This window comes from Corapipo altera, unplaced genomic scaffold, assembly GCF_003945725.1.
Source record: "Corapipo altera isolate COAL_440 unplaced genomic scaffold, ASM394572v1 78, whole genome shotgun sequence".
NCBI classification, from domain to species: domain Eukaryota; kingdom Metazoa; phylum Chordata; class Aves; order Passeriformes; family Pipridae; genus Corapipo; species Corapipo altera.
This window is the reverse complement of record NW_020884904.1, coordinates 2,975,437-2,995,327: the sequence shown is the minus strand read 5'-3', so window position 1 is coordinate 2,995,327 and position 19,891 is coordinate 2,975,437. Positions and strand designations below refer to the sequence as shown.

Below are 19,891 nucleotides of genomic sequence, written 5' to 3'. Positions count from 1 at the left end.
AAGTCAAAACCACAGCAGTCAAGATAAAAGAAATTGCAGTGATTGCTTCAGACAGAGTACAAATAGCCATAGGAAGTAAAGAGTCACCACTGTTGTCAGCTGACTATACCTGATGTGCAAGTGCTGCACGGAGAGAAAAGCAAACTGTTAGCCCTTGGTCACCTTACACATTCCCAGCCAAAACATCTGCAGAACATCAGGCCTGAAGACTCAACATAACTTATATTTTTATATTTTTGTTAGGGGAGGAAAAAAAGTGACTATTCACTCATGTTTATGTAACACCTGTGTTCATGGAAGAACACAGTTGTTTTGTGTATCAGCAATGCAAAAACTTAAAATTTCTTCATCATCAAGGGCAGTATGACTACACAGGTATGACTGTGCTTTGTGTCTCTGGTTGAAGGACACAAAATCACCCAGATACAGTCTGCAGAATTGCTTCTGACCCAAAGAATCTGCAACATCAGAACACATGTTAACTCAGCCCTTAAGGAAAATGTTGGAAATTCAATTAAGAAAGTAATTTTTCAGCATTGTAGAGACATTCCGTATTTTCTAAATCTTTATATTTTTGCCTTTTTCTCACCACTTTATCTGGAACGAAAGAAGAGAATATTTTTCAGCTCAACTGGAATGGCTTTCTTCCATTTTAGAGAGATCAGAGACAGTGCTTTAGTCCTGCTTTGGACAATTTCACACATCTGCTCATAAGTCACATAAGTTGCCTTGCTCAATGACCAAATATTCAAAAAGAAAATCTGGCTTGTTTGATGTTTTGAAGAAATTATCAGTGTTTGATAAACACTTAATTATCTTAGATGCTTATGTTTTTTTAAAAAGAAAGAATGGTATGACAAAACAACACCTGTTCATGTACAGGAGAATCTGGTTCCCTCTAGTGGTTTATTATAAATTAGCAGTGGTCCAGATAAGGATATATTGACAGCACATGGAAAGAATAGAACATTTCTGGAGAAAGTCAAACTCCACACCATCACACAAAGAGGACAAGTGCCCAAATCCCCTTCTACCTTCTGCCCCAAATCCTTCTAACCAAAATTTTGGAAAGTGGTATATTCAGCAGTAATGACTTCTGCTGCTTTCAGAAATCATTTGTCAGTTCCACATCCACAAAAGCCTCCAATAATGTTTGCTCATTCTTGCATCTCACCAGTTATTGCTTTCTCATCGTAGACTAATTGCAGATGGCTAAAGATAAATGGAGGCTACAGCATGCTTCTGTGCTGTTTCATCTATGCTAGAATGATGAAAAAAAATTATCTAAAAGATACTATATCTAAATAGTCTGATAATAAAAAATAATCTCATACTTCACCATACCACTGAATTAAGTCAACTTCCTCTTCTGCCTCGTCATGACAAAAGAAAACACTCACTAAATGTACAGATTTGAAACCCTTCTCTTTCCTGTCCAGGAAGACTCTTCGATTTCATTTTGAAAACATTTCTTATTCAAACAGACTGGAAAGGAAGCATAATAGGATAGACTTATCAACCAACATAGAAAAAAGTATTTTACTATTACCAGAGATATCATCATCTTCATTCCAGCCCGGGCGACTCCCTCTTTCTTCCACGATTGTGCCTGTCTTCTTCTTTAATAAATACTGGCGTCCAATTGTCATCTTCCCGGCGCGCTTTGCTCCTTTCACAATGCTTTTTGAGAAGGTACTATAAATTCAAAGCAAGAAGAATATTTAGGAAGATGCCTATGATTCTCCCTAACAGCATTTACAGATTTCTATGATGAACACAAATAAAATGTATTTAATAATTTTTCATTTAATACGGAGTCAATAATTACAAACTTCAGAAAAATTACCTCCTATATTAATTTTTAAACACAAATTTTATTACTTTGAGATAAATTTGTGTCTATAGTGTCTAATGGCAATGAATAAGCAGATATCTTTCTTTAGGTATTTTTATTTTGCTAGCAACGTGATAAATCTAGAAAGTTGACAAAGTAAAGGCAGGAAAGATAGAAATTACCTTAAACTTTCAGGATTTCATGACTACCTTGGGATTCTACTTTCTGTGTCAACAACACAACAATCAACAGAGAATCACAGGAGCTATCACTCTGGAACAGACTAATGATGCTACTGGTCCAGTAAAATTAATGTATAATATAAAACTTAAAAGCAGACCTAAAGCTCAAACTCTAAATTAAAAACCACTAGAGCAAATGCACAGGGTAAAACTAATTCTACTCCAGATTAGGTTGTTAACCTATAATACACTAGGAATCTTGTTTCCATGTTGGCACAGGTTGCACAGCTCAAGATGCTACTTATATTTTCAAAATATATTTCAAAATGTAATAAGGTGCCTGTCCAAACCTACTGCCTCAAGAAATTTAGATAAATAATATAATTTCCATATCAAGTAAACATCTTTATCATACTAATCTACCTCTTGTTCAGGAAATATAAAGAGATGCAGAATAGCAATCACTTATTTTGACATTTCTGAAAAGCGATCTACATTTGTGCAAAGCTCTCAGACTGTTCAATGTGTTTGACTGATACAAAACAAGAACATCAGCAATAAAAGAAGAAGAAAGTCTATACCGGAAGGAAGTGTTCTTTTCTTTCTGTTTTGGTAAAATTATCTGTGGTGCTGTTTGCCCAGCTGCGAATGCAAAAGTGCTGAAGATGGACTGGGGATAACGGAACTTCATTAACTGTTTCTTAAATATTTCCACCACTTCGGGACTTACTTCTTCATCAAATGCTACTTTAATTAACTGCATATTAAAAACATGACATGTTAGAAACTGAAAAAAAAATAAATTTACAGAATTACAGAAATTAAAAGATTCTAAAATTCATTAGCAAAATTTTCATACTTATGCAGTACTATGCCTATCAGAAAACACAAATATATTTACATACATCTTATTTATTTTGAGGGATATCATACATTTTAATAATTTTTTAATTTACTTTTTAAATTCATGCCCTAATACTAAGGTATTTTCACTAAGAAGCATCTGGAATTCTCATAATATCAAACTCAAAATATTTTGGTAAATCCAAGCAGTAGTGCTGGCACTAAGATGTCTGCAACAGTTCAAATACTGGTCACATGGGACAGCTTAGCTTGGAAATATTCTGCCAGCTCTGCCCCTATACTGGGAACTAAGGTTGGTAATGCACTTCAAAGACTCTCAACAAGGCAATGATTTCAGCATTCATATGTCACAACCATTACATTTCTATTACTCAGACAGTCCAATTTTTGCCTCACCTTGCAAACTATAGAAAACTGCTCATAACAAAAATGTGATCATGAAATCTGGTCCTTAAAAAGGAAATAACCTTGTGCTATTCAACACTGATCCCTCCACTTGACTAAAAATGTTTTTTTGAAAAGTTTGGGGAGAAAAGGAAATCCCATCCAATCACCCTCATCCAAAAGGAAGACAGTCAACAAATCAGGGGAAAAAAAAAGAGACAGAAATCACGGAATCCATAAAAAGGCCCAAAAGAACTTCAAGAATGTGGAAAAAGCAAACAAAGAAATATCCTAGAGCTTTACTTTCAAGCACATACCTAGACACCTTTTGAATGTCTTTTGCTTGCCATCTAGAAGGTGGATTTCATCCTTGCTTTTCTAATTCTACTTGTTTTGTAAATACTTTCCAAATGACTAATAACTTTGTTGTTCTAGGACCTCCTTGAAAGGAGCTCTTCACTCTTTCGGGGTAATGCTGATCTGAAGTTTTAAAGAGATTAAATAGCATAGCTGTGCACAAAACCATCTGAAAAATCATTATTAATAAACAAAGAGGAGGGGCTATTTCATACTGCACTGAACTCTGGCTGTTACATAGGGAACGAAGAGTAAACTGTTTGCTGATTGTTTTTGTTCTCCTAACCTAATACAAAACTATGCTAAACAAAAGCAAAGATGATGTTTGACCTGAATCCAGCACTAAAAACACTGTGTCTGTATTTATCACATCGTTGAAGCATGCTAACTATTCTGGTAAAAAGATTCCTGGAAAATAAGAGTCCTCTCACAAGTCTGCAAGAACAATGCTTTTTTACTTATTTTATTCACTTGTATTCCTAGTCTTACGCTCTTGAAGAGGATATTGAAGGATGATTAGCTAAATAATGTCGGTTACTGTAAGGAATTAGTAAAATGCTGATGATCTAGGTTGTTATGTTTTCAAATGTTAAGAGTTATTGTTCTCAATGAAAATATACTTCTGCAGTCAGTCAACCCAACAAAGTATTTCATATCTTAAATACTTCATTCTACTTTCAGTCCAAGATATAAAATTCTTCGCTTTCAACTTTCCATCTCTTATGGTTTGACCACAGCTAATATCACCATCAAGGGGAAGAATTCAGGGAAGACTTCAGGATTCCTAATTCTTAGAAGTCCATCTCTGTCAATTGCCCTGCAGTACATGCTTCTGTTGAACACACCAAGGGGGATCCTACAGACGGAAAAATTCCAGGATCTGTGCCAGTCATGTAGAGACTCACTGGTTCTGGCCAATGGTGGCTACTCCAAAGATTCCTGGAAGTTCAGCTTCCATGTGTGACATACCATGACTTTCTGTCCTGGATTTTAACAGAAAGCTGGTAAAGTGTCAAGTGTCAATAAGAAAGCAATATTTATAGCTTTTCCATATTCATTCCATGTAGCTGGAGGAGAGAGAAAGCATGTTTCCATCGGTCTGCCTAGGCCTCTACTTACATGAAGATATTTTAGATCCAAAGTAGCCCCTTACTGGATCCAAAATAGACAGGTGAGGAAAGCAGTGAAAGAAATCCAATGTGAAAATGGTAACCCTCTGTAAATATCAGTTGGGTCAAGAAAGGCCAGGGTTTCTATGAGGACTGCATTCTCTGTCGACTTTGCAGGGCAGAAAGCTGGACTCTTCACAAACAGCAGGACAAAGAGCTGCTCCCTAAGTGTATTGAGTTGACTGTGCAGTCACATAAATTTTTCAAAAACTTCCTTTTACCTGAAAGGTAGCTGAACTGATCTGCAGTCCTTCCTGCATACTCTGCTGCAGCTGGTTCTGGATACTGATCTTCTTCTCCTTCGTAACAGATGCAATAGGAAAGCTCCGGATCACTGTCTGCTCTCCAACTGAGGAACACAACACACAGACACTTGTTAGATCACAGAGTCAGATCTGCTTGGGTCATGCTGTCATTTGAATAGATAGGAATGAGTAAGTACAAAGCAACATGAACGTAATGGTAGAGAATTAATTTCAGGCAAAATACCTGAAAAGGTGGTAAATTTCTAAAGCATTATTTGTAATCTGAATTTCTGCTTAATTTCAGCTGGGATGATTAGAAAAATAGTCTTCTTCCTTCTGAGTCTTTCTACATGATGGAAGTGCACCCCCAAAATCTGGGTTGGTAGGGGGTAAAGAAACAATTTCAATCTTATTCAAATTTCATATTGCATCATACAACTTATAAACAAGAAATGGTATACATTGATATCTTTACATACAACCACAAACTTTCCACAATAAATTTATATTTTTGAAAGACAATCTGCTTAGAAATGGCAGATGTCAAAACTTGAAAATTTATCATTTAGAAGAGCTATTTCCATTACATATTAAAAAAAATACTGCATTTACAAGCAATAATGTTAGGTAGACTACTAACACAGGAATATTTTTCCTTTAACTTGCTTCCAATGTCTGAAAAAAAAGTTTTATGGAAATCTACGAGTAGTGGAAGCTGCAGATCCCACATGGAGTCTATGTTCTCTCTTAGTGGTGAAGAAGCTTACAAACATTGCTGTGCAAAGCAACAATATCAAACCAACCTTACAGGTGGAAGAGAGATATAAAGATACCAAGCATTTTGTCCATTCTAAAGTCTATGAAAATTACTAAAGTATGATCGGGAATGTTCCTGTTTTCTGTCTCCAATTTTAGGGAGTCCATAAAAGCCCATGATGCCATGTGACAGCTACTGAAGTTTCCTTTAAGACATGTATATATGATTTTATATTATATAAATGACTGAAGACAGAACTCTAAATATCTACCAAAACACGGGAATAAAGAAACTTTTAGCATCTGAAGAAGTAAGCTGCATTTAAGTGCAAAATCAAAATCAATCATATTCAGTGATAAAAGCCTGTATATTAAGAGATTATTTTTATGTAACAAACATGAAAAATTATACTGTGAGGCATGTGCATTTTGATGTTGATACTTGAATAGGTGGACAGGCCAGCTCAAAATCCTGCCAATCCTGAAGGATCACAATTATAACTGTTTGGATTTTCTTACCCAGTTGATCATGAGGAGTGCCTTTAAATATAATTCTGTAAGTGGTAAGGAACAAAGCTCCTTCAGCAGGGAGGATATGAGGACCTCCAAGCAGTCCTCCTGTAGCTTCCTCTCTGCCATCAGGATCCAGCAGCACACGGAGACCTTCACAAACAAATTCTTCTCCTGGCAGTAAAGTTGGTCGTAGAATTTTGGGCTGATGAAAATAAATGAAATGTGTAAGTGTAATGGCAATATCAGTGTCATACCTCAGTCTAGTTACAATATTTGGTTTTAAAAGCTTCAAAACAAAATTATTATGAGACTGAGTCCAAAGAAGGGAAACGGAGTTTGGACTCAACTAAGAGAAATGGGTCTCAAAAAGCAGTGGGCATGCAATGGCTTGTTTATGATCAGAGGTTTGGCTCTAGTAGTTTCATATTTCATGAGACCAAAGCCAAGCATTTTATTTATCACTGCTGGAAATTTTCTTTTAATGTTTTGATGTTTCCTCCTAACATTATGAGAGGAAAAAAAGATTACTAAATTGCATGATTCTAATACTTGTAAGGAATACAAATATGTTTCATAATACTTGCCTTCTGTATTGGTGGAAGCCGCCTACTCTCACGATGGACAGCCTCCAGAGTCTCTATGTGCATTGCTACAATGCCTGGAAAGCAGTAATACCATAAGTGAAGTCTCCCACAATGTGAAAAAGAAAGCTGTAATCTAATTAAAAGTCTTGATACTCTGAAATTCTCAAATTTAAACATCGAGGGAATAATTATCTAAAATTCAACAGCAATCACAGCCTGGAAAAGAAATCTAACCTGACACAACTGAAAGTAACTGAAACTAAAAAGTGCATTTGTCTCACTAGGTAAAAAAAAAAAGCACAAACCACCTTTTTGTCACAATTCCTACCTGGTATCATGCAATGCAGCCCCTTGATGTGATCCTGGGTAACTCCACTTTCCGTGCAGACCTTGTCAATAAATCTGGTGATGAAGCGCACGACTGCATTGGCAACGTCGTTGTTCTCCGAGTCCTCAAATCCACTCTCAGTGTCATAACTCTCTGCAACACTGCCTGCAATACTACAGGCATAAATAAAAGCAATGTCAAGTGTGAAAAATTCAGCTGTTCATGCACATATGATACCTGGCTAGACAAAGACAAGCTGTGGGCTTTTTCCTCTAGTTACAATTCACAAACCTTGCTAAAAGCGTATGGTGGTACCACAGGTACATTGTACCTGCATTAACACTGTCAAAACTTCATGGATGATGACAGAGGAGAACTTTCCCTTCATGAGCCCAGTGTAGAGAAGCCCACAACAGAAAACAGCTTTTTTGAAGTGAGCTCTATGTCTTCTCTTCATAAAGTCAAGTACAGTATTTACAACCCATGGTAAACAAATATCCAGTTATATAGAGAAATATACATTAAATGCATATTTTGGTTGCAGAGCAAAGAAATCAAAATCTAAAAAGACCAAAGAAAAGTTTTTTTGTGCATCAGATAAGCGAGTAAGTCAGTGGTAGATGTACTTTGAACATCTAAAAATGCCTCCCATAATATTAAGGGCCAGATTCATAGATTGCAACATACACCACAACCACATACAATTCACAGGTATACTGAGCATGCCTGAGATTAGAGGTGTTTAGTCAGAAGAAATCAGTAACAGTATGGGGAGTTTTGTCCTGATAGCCTTTTACTTGATATCAGGGTTTTCATGTGGTGTTCTATGATTTTATCAGGTGGGAATTTTGTACAGATTAGTGATAATGAAGACAACAAACAGAGAGGGAGGAAGGCTTGTTATGAAATGTTCTGGACTTGCATGTGAGGGAACATAACTGATGTTATACTCCTCCTGCTTCCTTAGTAATTTAACCTTTGCCATTGTGGTTTAGCCCTCTTGCTTTTTGTGGCCTCAATGCCTTTCCTCCTTCCAGCTGTTGCACAGGAATTGTGATTTTATGGATACTATACAAACGGTTTCTTGATTTTAGGTTCATACACAGGGTTTTTTCAAGTTACATAAAAACTAACAGAGTGGTTTTCAGACTGCTGTCTTCTTTCTCACCACCCTGTGTTTGTCTTCAACATCCATACAACTTTTATGTTCCTTTAAATGGTGGTAAATTACTCCAGATTAAGTTCTGTTATTCAAGAGGAATGATATCGGACTTCCGCTCTCCTTAACTAATGAACTTGAAAAGAAGTGAAGGAACTGAAATAATCTGGTATTTAGAATAATACCATAATACCTAAAAGGTAAGACCACTTTGCAAACCGTGCAAAACCTGACTGATGAGCACTGACCTCGCAGACCCACCTGTTTGTGACAATGCTGTTGCTTCCGCTCTCCCAGTCACCAGTGGCTGAAGTTCTCAGCAGCTTGTTCTTACTCGTGTCCAGTGGTACCAGCAGATAGACCATGAGGTTGGCAAAATGAATTGCCTGACTGAAAACTGTGCTTTCCTCATTCTGGACTAGCTCCTGCTGTGTCTGTTTATTAAGAGTTGGCCACAATCGCAGCTGCTCGGCAGCCAGGTCCATTGCTGTCTTATCCTGGTCTGGGCTTGCAGAATTCTTCTCCTAGAACACAGACAGAAAGAAATGTAAAGACACAGAAGAAATAATAAAGCTATAACTTAAAGAACGATATTTAGTCAAAACTTCATTTATTAAATTTCTTAATAAAATTCTTCAGTTATTTAGATGATATAGTCATTTAAAAAGAAAAAGCAAATAACTACACTTAGTAGGGCCTAAGGAGAGTTAGGATTACGGGAACTGAGCTTTGAAAGTGGTTTACTGAAATACACAAGTAGCACAATGTAGACAGATCTAAATAACATAATTTCTTTTGAGATCTTTTCTATGTCATACAATGTTCTCTGTTTCTTCAGAGTGGTTTACTGACTTTACTATAGCTCCCCTCCTGAGCTTATCCACTTAGTTCACATATGAACAAGCATAAATCAGATTGAGAAACAACATGCAGCTCATTGCCTGATCCAGGAGATATTCTCCAAATTCCTAGGATGCTCAGGTGAGAGAAGCTTGTCTATAAATAGTTTCCAGACCAGCTGAAACATTCATGTTTTAATATGTTGGAGTCCAATTCTAGCATTAGCTTGAAGCAAACTAGGTAGATGGCACACAATCAAACTACAATAAAGGAATCTGGCAGCCGATATTAGTGACCTAATGCCTGATGTTAAATTAATTAAAGACTAGATACCTTGCAAATGCTTTTTCCATACTGAGTTACTTTTCCATATAAACACATGTGAGGATTTAAAGGAGATGCTTCCCTGTAAGTGCTACTGTTCTTCATATTTTTCTTTAATTAGTGTCAGATTGGAGGAGGTTCCCTGTACACAAACCCATGGTCCTTTTCTCTTTATCCCTGAAATGTCTTTGCAGTTCTTCATTCTGACTACGTTTCTGGGAATAGCTCTGTCTGTTTTACTTCCTCTCTTTACAACACTGTATACTTTGGGTAGCACAGACTTTTCAGTCACACAGTTGATAGTGATATTTTCATAAAAGAAGAGAGATTACAAGTGGCTCTTTTCTATGTATATGTGCTCCTTAAAAAAACCCCATAATCTATCCTAGCATGCTGCAAGGCATCTCATTATACTACTCTCAGGAAAAATATACACATTGGAGCGTGGAAAATTCTACAAAAGGTCCTTGTTTGAAAAATTGTAAATGCAACATCAGATTATAACGCTTTGCAAACAAATGTACATTTTTATTATTTCTCATGTTATTGTATGCTGTGTAATATGGGGAAAATGAAACAAAAATACACAGAATAACTTTGCTCTCTGTAACTCAGGAGACAATTAAAATGTGAATAAAAATACTACTTTAACATTTACTTTAATGTATTTTCCTACCTTTTGTTTTAACTGTACTGCATGGTTGTCATTGGCTGTAAGGTAAAGGGCACGAACTTGATTTTGCACATTGCTGTAAAAGGTTGTTTCCCAAAATTGTTGGTTAGTCCAGATAGGATGATCTTGTACACAGGTGTAAGCAAACTGACTAACGCCAGGTGCTAATTTCTGAAAGTAAAAAATGTGCAAAGTTAACAAATAAGTCCTATTTTTTAATTTCTTTCAAAGGCTATGACTTGAGTACTGAAATATAAATACATATATTTATATATATATATACATATACATAAAATTAGTTGTATAGACTGAAATATGCCACTGAGTTCTTCCAAAAAACTTCATTTGTTGCAACAGCAGAAGATTAGATAAATTGTTATCTTTAGTGTTATTTACTGTACTCTATGACCCAAATCCAGCTTCTGAAAGTGTGCTAAATTGGGTATGTTCTTTTGAAGTCACAAGGGTCTGGATCACTGTAAGGTCTCAAACAAACCCAGGATTGTTACAGCATTAGTCATTATAAATGAACAATTTTTTTCAAGTAGATCTATTTATTTAGGTTGCACTAGTCTCCCAGTGAGTTGTTTAGTATTCTTGATAACAACATACAATGAAAGGAAATTTATTTCAATGATCTGAATCATGAAGAATGAAATCCTTTATCATATATTCTTAGTTTTTGAAAAGAAGAAGGCCACAAAAAAAATTCTGTGTTGTATACTGCATGTAGTGAAGAAGGAGGTAATCTAAATATCTGCTTTGATTATTTCTGCAGCAGAACTGAAGAATAAAGTATATTACTGGGTGCTCCATTTAATGAATTTCACTCACAATACTACCCATACCTGAAATACATACTGTATCTAGAACTTAAATTTCATTTTGGTGATTATGTTGTAAACCACTTTCCTGGAGAGCATGAATACTACTCAATTTAATATTTGTAATGGTACAACTGTTCACAGCAGCCAGTACACATAAAACTCTCTTAGCAGGCACTTGGGCATCCAAATGGAAGGCTAGGAAATTACAACTGAAAATTTTAGAGTCTGGTTTACAGATTTCTGGTTTTGCAATTCTTCAAACTGTGTTTTCCACACTATGCTCTTCCAAGTACATCACGAACTAAAAGTCCTGATCATGTGCCATGTATTCATTCCTTATCAAAGGACCTTATTCCAAGGTCCTTTCAAATTATATGTTGAGAAAATGCTATGTGACATGCTAATAAAATTTACCCAATCAAAATACCTCCTTGTGATTGACCATCAAAAAGTGAGCAAAAAATTGTTTATTTAATCATGCAGAATATCATCAAAATTTTTTGGTAAACTGTTACAAAATCTAAACATGTAGAAGATTCAAATTATACTAAAGGTGATTTTGTTTATTCAACACAGATTGAAAGAGAAGATAGTTGGTTTGTTTAACAGATGCCCAAGTTTCAGTTGTGGTGACGTTTTATGGCAGCTCACAGGAAACAATAACTGATCACACATTAACAGCTCCCACACCTGATCCAGCTGTTAAATCACAGAATAGGTCTGCACAAACACTACAGATCTTTGTAGTGACTGCTGAACATCCCTTAAAAAACCCTAAGGTATACAAAATATACACTAACTCTTGCATATTTTTATATATAAAAATATATAAATATTACACAATTATCTTACTATATATAAGATAATTGTATATACATATAAAATACACTATGTCAAGCCTATTAATTAGCAGGACAACTAACTGTACATGAAAATGAGTCTTCTAATACTAAAAAAAAATGAGAAAATGTTACAAAATATAAAGGAGGACTACCTCTTTCCTCCTGTAAAGCCACCTCTTTTACAGTAATCTTACTTCTGTAAGAGCAGGACACGTTGTGCATCTTTCACTGTTGGAAGATGTGTATAATGGTAGCTCAAAATGGCCTCATTTGTTCAGCTATGGTAATTACCACAGGCCCCACAGAAGGGATTTGGCCCAATCATTCACCTAATTAAAAATCCAGATGCACAAAAACCTGTGTTACAGAGGAATGGGGATGATGGGTAAATCGTGGAATATAAGGATGGACAACATATCTTGAAAGCCATATAATGACTTTTATTTTGATTTATTCTTCGTTTTTTTCACCAGCAGTAATTCCCAGTCACAACAGATCTGCAAAAAGGGAGTATGATGTGTCAGGAAAAGGGGAAAGGAAAAAAAGGGAAAAGGGGAAAAAAGGGGGGAAATGAAAAAGGAGAAGGGAGAAAGAAAGGGGAAAGGAAAAGGAAAACACCTGTTCAAGCCCAGCTAGCTGGTAGTTAGCTCATGCCAATCTGTGTAGTGAATGCCACACAAAGGAGTGAATTGACTATCAACCTCTCCTGTTGCCTTTGATGCCTTGGCCCAAATCAGGCAATTGTGTAAACTAGGTGAAGAGGGGTGATCTTTGACACAAACACAAAAGAAAGTTCAAGTTCATAACTCTGGGTCCACAGCAACAGTGTTGCAGATATAAAAATGAAATAAATGATTTTCACACAGGGACAAACATGACAGGAAAGCTGAGGGGCTTTTAGATGCTCTTCCTGTGCTCATAATTTAAAACCATGAACAGTCATTTCAACAGATAATGTTTAAACAACGGAGATTTATGTTCAAATATAACAACATAAATCAACGCTGACAATAAGTCCTAGACAAACTAAAACCACTTTGTTTAAGGAAGGATGAAAAAAACCCACATCAAAAAGCTCAGAGATCATAAATGTTATCCTTCTCATCACCTGCATGTGTTGAAACAAATGGCAAAACCTGATATTGGCCAGAGCACAGAATCAAAATCAGGACTTTTAGTTCCTGGCTCTGCCAGTTATTTTGGGCAAAATCACTTTGGATTCTCAGTTTGTTTCAGTCAGTTTGTCGGCAAAAGAGGAATATGAATACCAGCCTCAAGAAGCACACTGTTGTTCCATGGACTAAAAATACTCTTGGTGCAAATATAAGCATTCCATAAAGCTTGCAATGTCTATATTCTCTACTTTGGGAGTGCTTAGTCAGCCCACTTGACTAGAATAGAAGCTAATCTAACACATCAAAAGGACCCCAATGTTTACTGTTGTATTCAAAACAATTTGCTCAGAATTTCTCCAATTTAATTAAAACAGTAATTCGGTGTTTTCCATCAAGCAATACTACACATATAAAACATATATTCACCCAGCTTTCCATAGGACAGCCAAACTACACTGGTATTTATGCTCTTCCTCTCTGTCCTGATACTTCAGTTCTGCCAGACAGAATGAACGTAGGAGGCAGCAAAAGAATTTCCTACTTGTAAGGGAGGATTTAGGGACTGACAGCTTAAAAAAGACCCCAGAAGAAAATTATAAAAGTAGTTCTGAACTGCTGAAGTCCTTGTTCATACAGCTTAAAAGAGCATTGAGGTGTTAACTGTAATAACCAACAGGAAATGGTTAACTTCTGCAAAGGACATTGAATACTTCCAATGGACTAACAGAACTTAAAAAACTCCAAACGGCTCCCTCCCAAATTATGTATGAAACAGATGTTACCCACATCAAAAGAATGAATTACATTCTACAGTTTGTGAAAACACAACGTAGATTTGGGACTTCCTACATGTGGCTATAATATAGGTAACTTCTTGAATTCAGGAATTATCTTTTCATTATTTCCAACTTACTGAGCGGTACTGGATAACACCTGCCTAGAATTTTTTCCCTGCTTCCCTACATTGGATCCTTCTGATTCTGACAATGATACTCCTGGCTCAGTAAAAAACGTGCACCAACTGTAAGACTCCCAAACTTACTGTGAGGTGCAGGCCCTCAAAGTGCTTCTCTATGACATTATATTACCTAGATTGCTTGTTTCTGAAAAAGTATGTGTTGTGTTGATCACTTATCAGTCACCATCCTTTACACCATAGAAGCTTAAAGAAGAAAGCAAGTTTATTTTAGTAAAATAAAGGATGGAGTTATTGATTGTGAAGCTGGAAAAAGATATTCAAAACAAAAAGAGTAAAAACCAGAATATAAATATACCTGAGACTGCTCTTTTATCATACAATTTTGCTGCATGCCTCTCAGCTATGGAAATGGAGGGAAACTCAACGGGACTCTTTTCTAGAGAAGTCCAGTTTATTTCAGAAATAAAGTAGATTTCTGTCTCCAACTTACAGCCCAAGTTATTGGTTTGGGTATATTTGGTGAGACAAGGAAGGAAAAGAAGCAAAGAGGAGGTTGCTGCTGAATGCAAAAAATAGCTTCCTCCTCAGCTCCTTGAGGAATCACCGGTTGTGGGTTATCCCTTTGACCTCTGTGAGAAAGCTATTGTGACACCTTTGCATACCAAAGGAGATCACAGCACTTCCCCTCCTGTATTGGTTAAGGTTGTCCCTGGAAGCCTGCAAGTGTAAGCTTATGGGTCATCCAGGACATAGTGCATTGCTAATTTAAAGGGTCACTCCCTATCCAGGAGTTGTTTTATAGAGACATTCAGTCAAATACCACCTATTGCATATCATGAATTGGCACCACTTCCCATAGGCAACACGCTGTCCCTGCCCTAGGCAGTGTAAACTAAGTTTTGCACATGAACACGTTCTATGAGCCAGTCCTGCATTCAAATCTATGTTGTGCTCACACAGACACCTGGGAAGTCCAAAAAGGTTTCAAAGTTGTCCCACAGGATCAACCTAAATCTATTGACCTTATCAATATATTACTTGCAGACAACACTGCATCACACTGTACATGTACCACAGAATCATAGAATGCTTTGGGTTGGAAGAGACCTTAAAGATCATCTAGTTCCAACCCTCTTGCCATGGACAGGGACACCTTCCACTAGACCAGGTTGCTCAGAGCCCCATCCAGCCTGGCCTTGAACACTTCCAGGGATGGGGCATCCACAACTTCTCTGGGCAACCTCCTCTAGAGTCTCATCACCCCTACAATAAACAATTAATTCTTAATATCTATTCCAAAATCTACCCTCTTTCACTTTAAAGCCATTACATGCACATACTCAAACAAGTGTAAGTGTATATGTTTCCAAGTCTGACTGTGTGCTGCATAGATAACATCTGCCAAAAAATGCAACTCAACGAATGGTTTTCCCATTTGGTGTAAAGTATAAAATTATACCCACATGTATTGTACACACAAACATGGAGAAAGGTCATAAAAGCATAAAGTAAGAATTGTGAAGCTTCCACTAATTTTTTTTAAAGTTTCGATTTTTACTGTTTAAGAAAAAAAAAAGTGAAATACTAAATCAAACTTAGTTTCCAACCCGAAAATCACAGCAAAAAAAAAAAAAAACAAAACAATTTTCCACCTCTTCTACCTTCAGAAAGCCACCAAACCAGACAGGACCCAAGATCGATTTCTATTTTAAAATAAAGTTAGTTGTAAAACAGTTCATTACACTGTTTATCTATTATTATATCACCATGAAAAATAAAAGGAAGGTCAATTCACTAATAATTCAGTGCTACCAAATCACTGAAATTAAGGTACATTAAATAAGGTACATTAAACCAGCAGAGGGCAATAGAATTCTAGAATTTTGCAAAAATGGGATGTAATTCTGGATGGAGTTTTATTTACTGTATACATTTTCTGGCAAAAGTCACCTAAACATCTTATTACTCATGGTCTCTAACCCTAGATTCCTGAAGTTCATGTAATTACTTAAAGCCATGCAGAATATCTCACATTTCTATATAGATGTATCAAGACAGACAGATATATGCTAACAAAAAGGTCCATGTTACATTAAATAATGTGCATAATAACAAACCTCTTTCTCCAAAAAGATACCAAAGATATTTTAAAAGTTCTGTTACACACAGAAGGAAAGGAAATTAAAATCTAGAATGAAGTATTTTCAGATCCCACAAAAAAAAGAGAGAGAAGACATCTTCATACTACAACTTTACAATTCTAAATATGGTTAGGTTCCAAGAAGTGGATAAGAAACAGGTTGATTTTTTCCCCCAGTATACAGTACATTAAAGTTTTGTTTTGTTTTTTTTAATGTAATTTCATTATAGAGATTTCCATTACACTATTCACCACTGTTTAAATCCCTTAGTTAAGTTACAGATTTCACAAATTCTCAGTTGCAGTGTTGAATCCATCTGAGGAGTATTTTAAATAGTGACACAGCTATTTTGAAAATCTTCTAAAATGTCATTGTATTCTTTTGGCATCAGGTGGCTCAGCAGTGAACGTGTGTACTTCTGACTGCATTGGAATGATGGTATTGGAGCAACAAAGCTGTTACCCAGGTCTGTGCTCAGAACCAAATAAACCCTGTAAATCTCACAAGTTTATGGTTTTTTATTTATATTCAGATAGCGGTTCTTAGAATTATTGATGACCTGATATGTAAACCCAGCTAAATAGAGCATCTAAGTAATTCCCCAAAATATTTCTTTAATTACTCTTTTCCTTCTCCTATGGTAGCTTTCTGTCTTCAGTGGTAGAATTCTCTCTGAAGTTCTCTTGATATACAGGATTCCCCTATCTGAAGAAACTGTAAAACAACAGTCCTCAAGTAGCCCTCAAGAACAGGGTGAGCAAATAAGAAATATGTGAGAGTACAATACAGAATATAAATTGCAAATTGATAAAATTAGAACAGTTGTAGATCTCACCTTGGCAAGTCAAATTATATATACTACATGGTTCAGAAGGTGAGAGAGAGAGGATGGGCAAAATAGAGACTATTATGGAGAATTCTGAAAGTAAGGAGAAGAAAACTGAACTTACTGCACTCTGAGCTAAGTCATTTGGGAGATTTGAAGATCTAGTCTGACCAACAGGCAAAGAAAATGATTGTGGAGGTGCTGAATGCAAGTGCCTTACAGAGCAGGGTACTGTAAGGAACAATTCTGCCAAATGATAAGATCCAGTTATGGCATGTGCAGTGCATGAGGAAGAGGAGAGCTGCGCATCTACCCAATAAATTCCTATTGGCAGAGTGTTATGAACTAATGACAAAGAGCTGATATGGTATTCAGAAAGCCAGTAACAAATCAGAGGAAGCAAAGAAGAGGATCCTACCAAGAGTTTCAACTGGAGGTACTATCATAAAGGATGTAGAAGCAGCAAATGCATAAAAGGACAAAAACAAGAGTAGGAGATACAAACTGCAATTATGGGCTTGAATCACTGGGACGATAATGTGTAAGGAAAAAGTGTAAGACAGGAAAGCATTTGTGACAGCTCAATTCTCTGGTCACATCCAGTTCAAACTGTTGATGAGGTATCTAGGACGGCAACACAGAAATTCACAAAAAGCAGGCAATATACACAAATATATCAGCAACTTCTCTCCCTTGCCATCTGTAAGCATTTGCTCTCTCTTGGAAATGTAAAATAATGCTGCTCAGATCATGACAGATAATAATGGTACAATGAAACTGAATTCAATGAAAGAAATTGTATTTTCATTCAGAAAATTAAGTTCCATTCTACTGAGACAGGAGAAGTTGAACTTACACATATGGAAAATGCATGGGACTCTGTTACTTCATTTACATTCCTACAGTTTAAGGTCAGAAGTTTTACCAAAAATTTTAATTAAACCACCAGAAATTCTTTCACGGTGAAAATTCGAAGTGAATCAGAATTTCTGTAACACTGTAATCCCTCCTAGAAGTAACAACGTAAAGAGATGGGTTATAAGTAAATTAAAATTGTTACAGTTAAACCAGAGTTCCGTATCATGGCTAGAAAATGAGCTCAAGTGAAATCAGGGATAGTCACAAATGATGTGATCCAATAACAGCGGAAATACAACAGAAAGGTTTCTGTTTATTCTAGGAGATAGTGGATCAGTTCCTCAGTTACAGAACTAAGCATTTACTATAACATTTATCATTACATCTTATTTTAATTGTTTGGGGTTTTTTTCCTGCCCAAGCACTTCCTCCCACAAACCATGAAGGAAAGGAATTACAGATTGCAAAGTTCTCTTCCATGTTTCCCATGATGTTATCATTCTGGGAAAGTCAGCTTCTTCAACAGAGTAAAGTTACTACAGTAATTGATTTCCAAAATTCCTTGTAGAGAAACATGTTAAAAAAAATCCTCTAGTTAGTCTCTCCTACTAATATGCCATATACTAGCATATTATACTTCCATGTTTAACTTCTTCCAGGTTTGATTTCCATCCCACACTCCCCCCTAAAAATAGTCAGGTAACTGGATATTCTCTACCTGCACAGACATAAGATCTGTTCTACTGAATGTATTATGTATGCATTCAAAAGCAAAGTGCACAAATTAAAATTGTAAGGGTCAAAGATGACATTTCAGCATCTATGAGTGCAAGCGAAACTGCAAAACCACTCAGTCATAGCTAATAAGAATCCTCAGATTCCTATTTTAACTTAAAAAGTATGTTTGCTTTTACAAAAATAATTTACTGAACTATAACATTTATAAGAAAATAACTTTATTGGATGTACTAAAAACCCTTGATTGGAAGAGTGTTTGGAAATATTGACAGAACTTTGACCATCGCCTTACAAATTCTCTTCCATGACCCCACTCGTATTCATAAGCACGTGCCAAGTAACCACATTATCCTCTCTCAAAATTCAATAAAATACTGCTTTTAGATCACGTCTACAAAAACTTCAGCCATAATTAATTTACTGGTGGACAGAATCACCAACAATAAAGATGACTATTATGAATAATGACAACTATTATGAATCATGAACAACAATGATGACTCCACAGCTTCCTTCCAATGATTCAAACTGTCTGGCTTCAAGTATTATTACTAATTTCAAATACATATTGTAAGCTCTTGAGGATAAGTATCATCATCTTTCTATTCTTTTGTACAAAAGTAAGCCCAGCAGTTCCGGTCCGCAATTAGGGCTCCTGGATTTTCCAGGAATGCAAATAATGCCAATATACACAACTTGATAATATTGTAAAATGCCCTTAATCAAACTTTTGCCTGTCAACTTGAATATGCGCAAAATGAGCAAGATGTTTGAATGAAGAATTGTTAAACAAGATGATATATGGAAAAGTATTTTATACATTAAATTAAGACTTAATAATCGATCTTATATTTTAAACATACTACATGGTGTTTTTAATTGCACCAGTGCCAGAAGTCTAGGAATTGACCACAAGCTAAATAACAAACACATATTTTTTTCCTTAGAAAACATGAATAACCTGAAAGGATTAACACTCAACTCTACCCCTGCTAAACAGGGCAGGCGTATCCTGCCCTTTTACACTTTCCACCCACATTACCACCCACTGTCTCCTAACAAACCAGGCTGGTATCTGCAGTTGAAACATTACAGACTATGCTGACATAAAGAAGTATTAGGGCTCTGATAATGAAAGAACAGCAAAATCCAATGATGAAGGCTGATATATGTTCTTTTGATACTTATTACTTCATTTGAAGTCCTGCAGAAAAAGCTTTCTTCTCTCCTGTGTGATGCCCTTCAATTCCCTGTTGTCTGTTTTAGAAGAGTTAGGTAAAGGATAGAAACCACAAAGTGTGTCTACATACATTTTCTTTTGTGGTTCAGCTTCTTTCCTATTATCTACTGTATGATACAGGCATGCTCTTGCTGTTTTTTAAGCAGGCAACTTAATGTATTTCTATATGGAAG

At 36.1% G+C, this 19,891-nt stretch overlaps 1 protein-coding gene across 5 annotated transcripts in view; it reads right to left on the bottom strand.

Moving 5' to 3' along the window:
• Positions 1 to 19,891, bottom strand: part of SBF2 (SET binding factor 2) — a 258,173-nt gene that overhangs the window by 46,348 nt on the left and 191,934 nt on the right. For all 5 annotated transcript variants that reach the window (XM_027651193.1, XM_027651189.1, XM_027651191.1 and 2 more), the window contains exons 18-25: positions 10,216 to 10,383; positions 8,637 to 8,899; positions 7,217 to 7,389; positions 6,889 to 6,962; positions 6,311 to 6,506; positions 5,012 to 5,139; positions 2,598 to 2,773; positions 1,550 to 1,695 (exon numbers count right to left, since the gene is read on the bottom strand). In XM_027651193.1, coding sequence (XP_027506994.1) covers positions 1,550 to 1,695; positions 2,598 to 2,773; positions 5,012 to 5,139; positions 6,311 to 6,506; positions 6,889 to 6,962; positions 7,217 to 7,389; positions 8,637 to 8,899; positions 10,216 to 10,383 — 1,324 coding nt within the window. The remainder of the gene's footprint in view (positions 1 to 1,549; positions 1,696 to 2,597; positions 2,774 to 5,011; positions 5,140 to 6,310; positions 6,507 to 6,888; positions 6,963 to 7,216; positions 7,390 to 8,636; positions 8,900 to 10,215; positions 10,384 to 19,891) is intronic.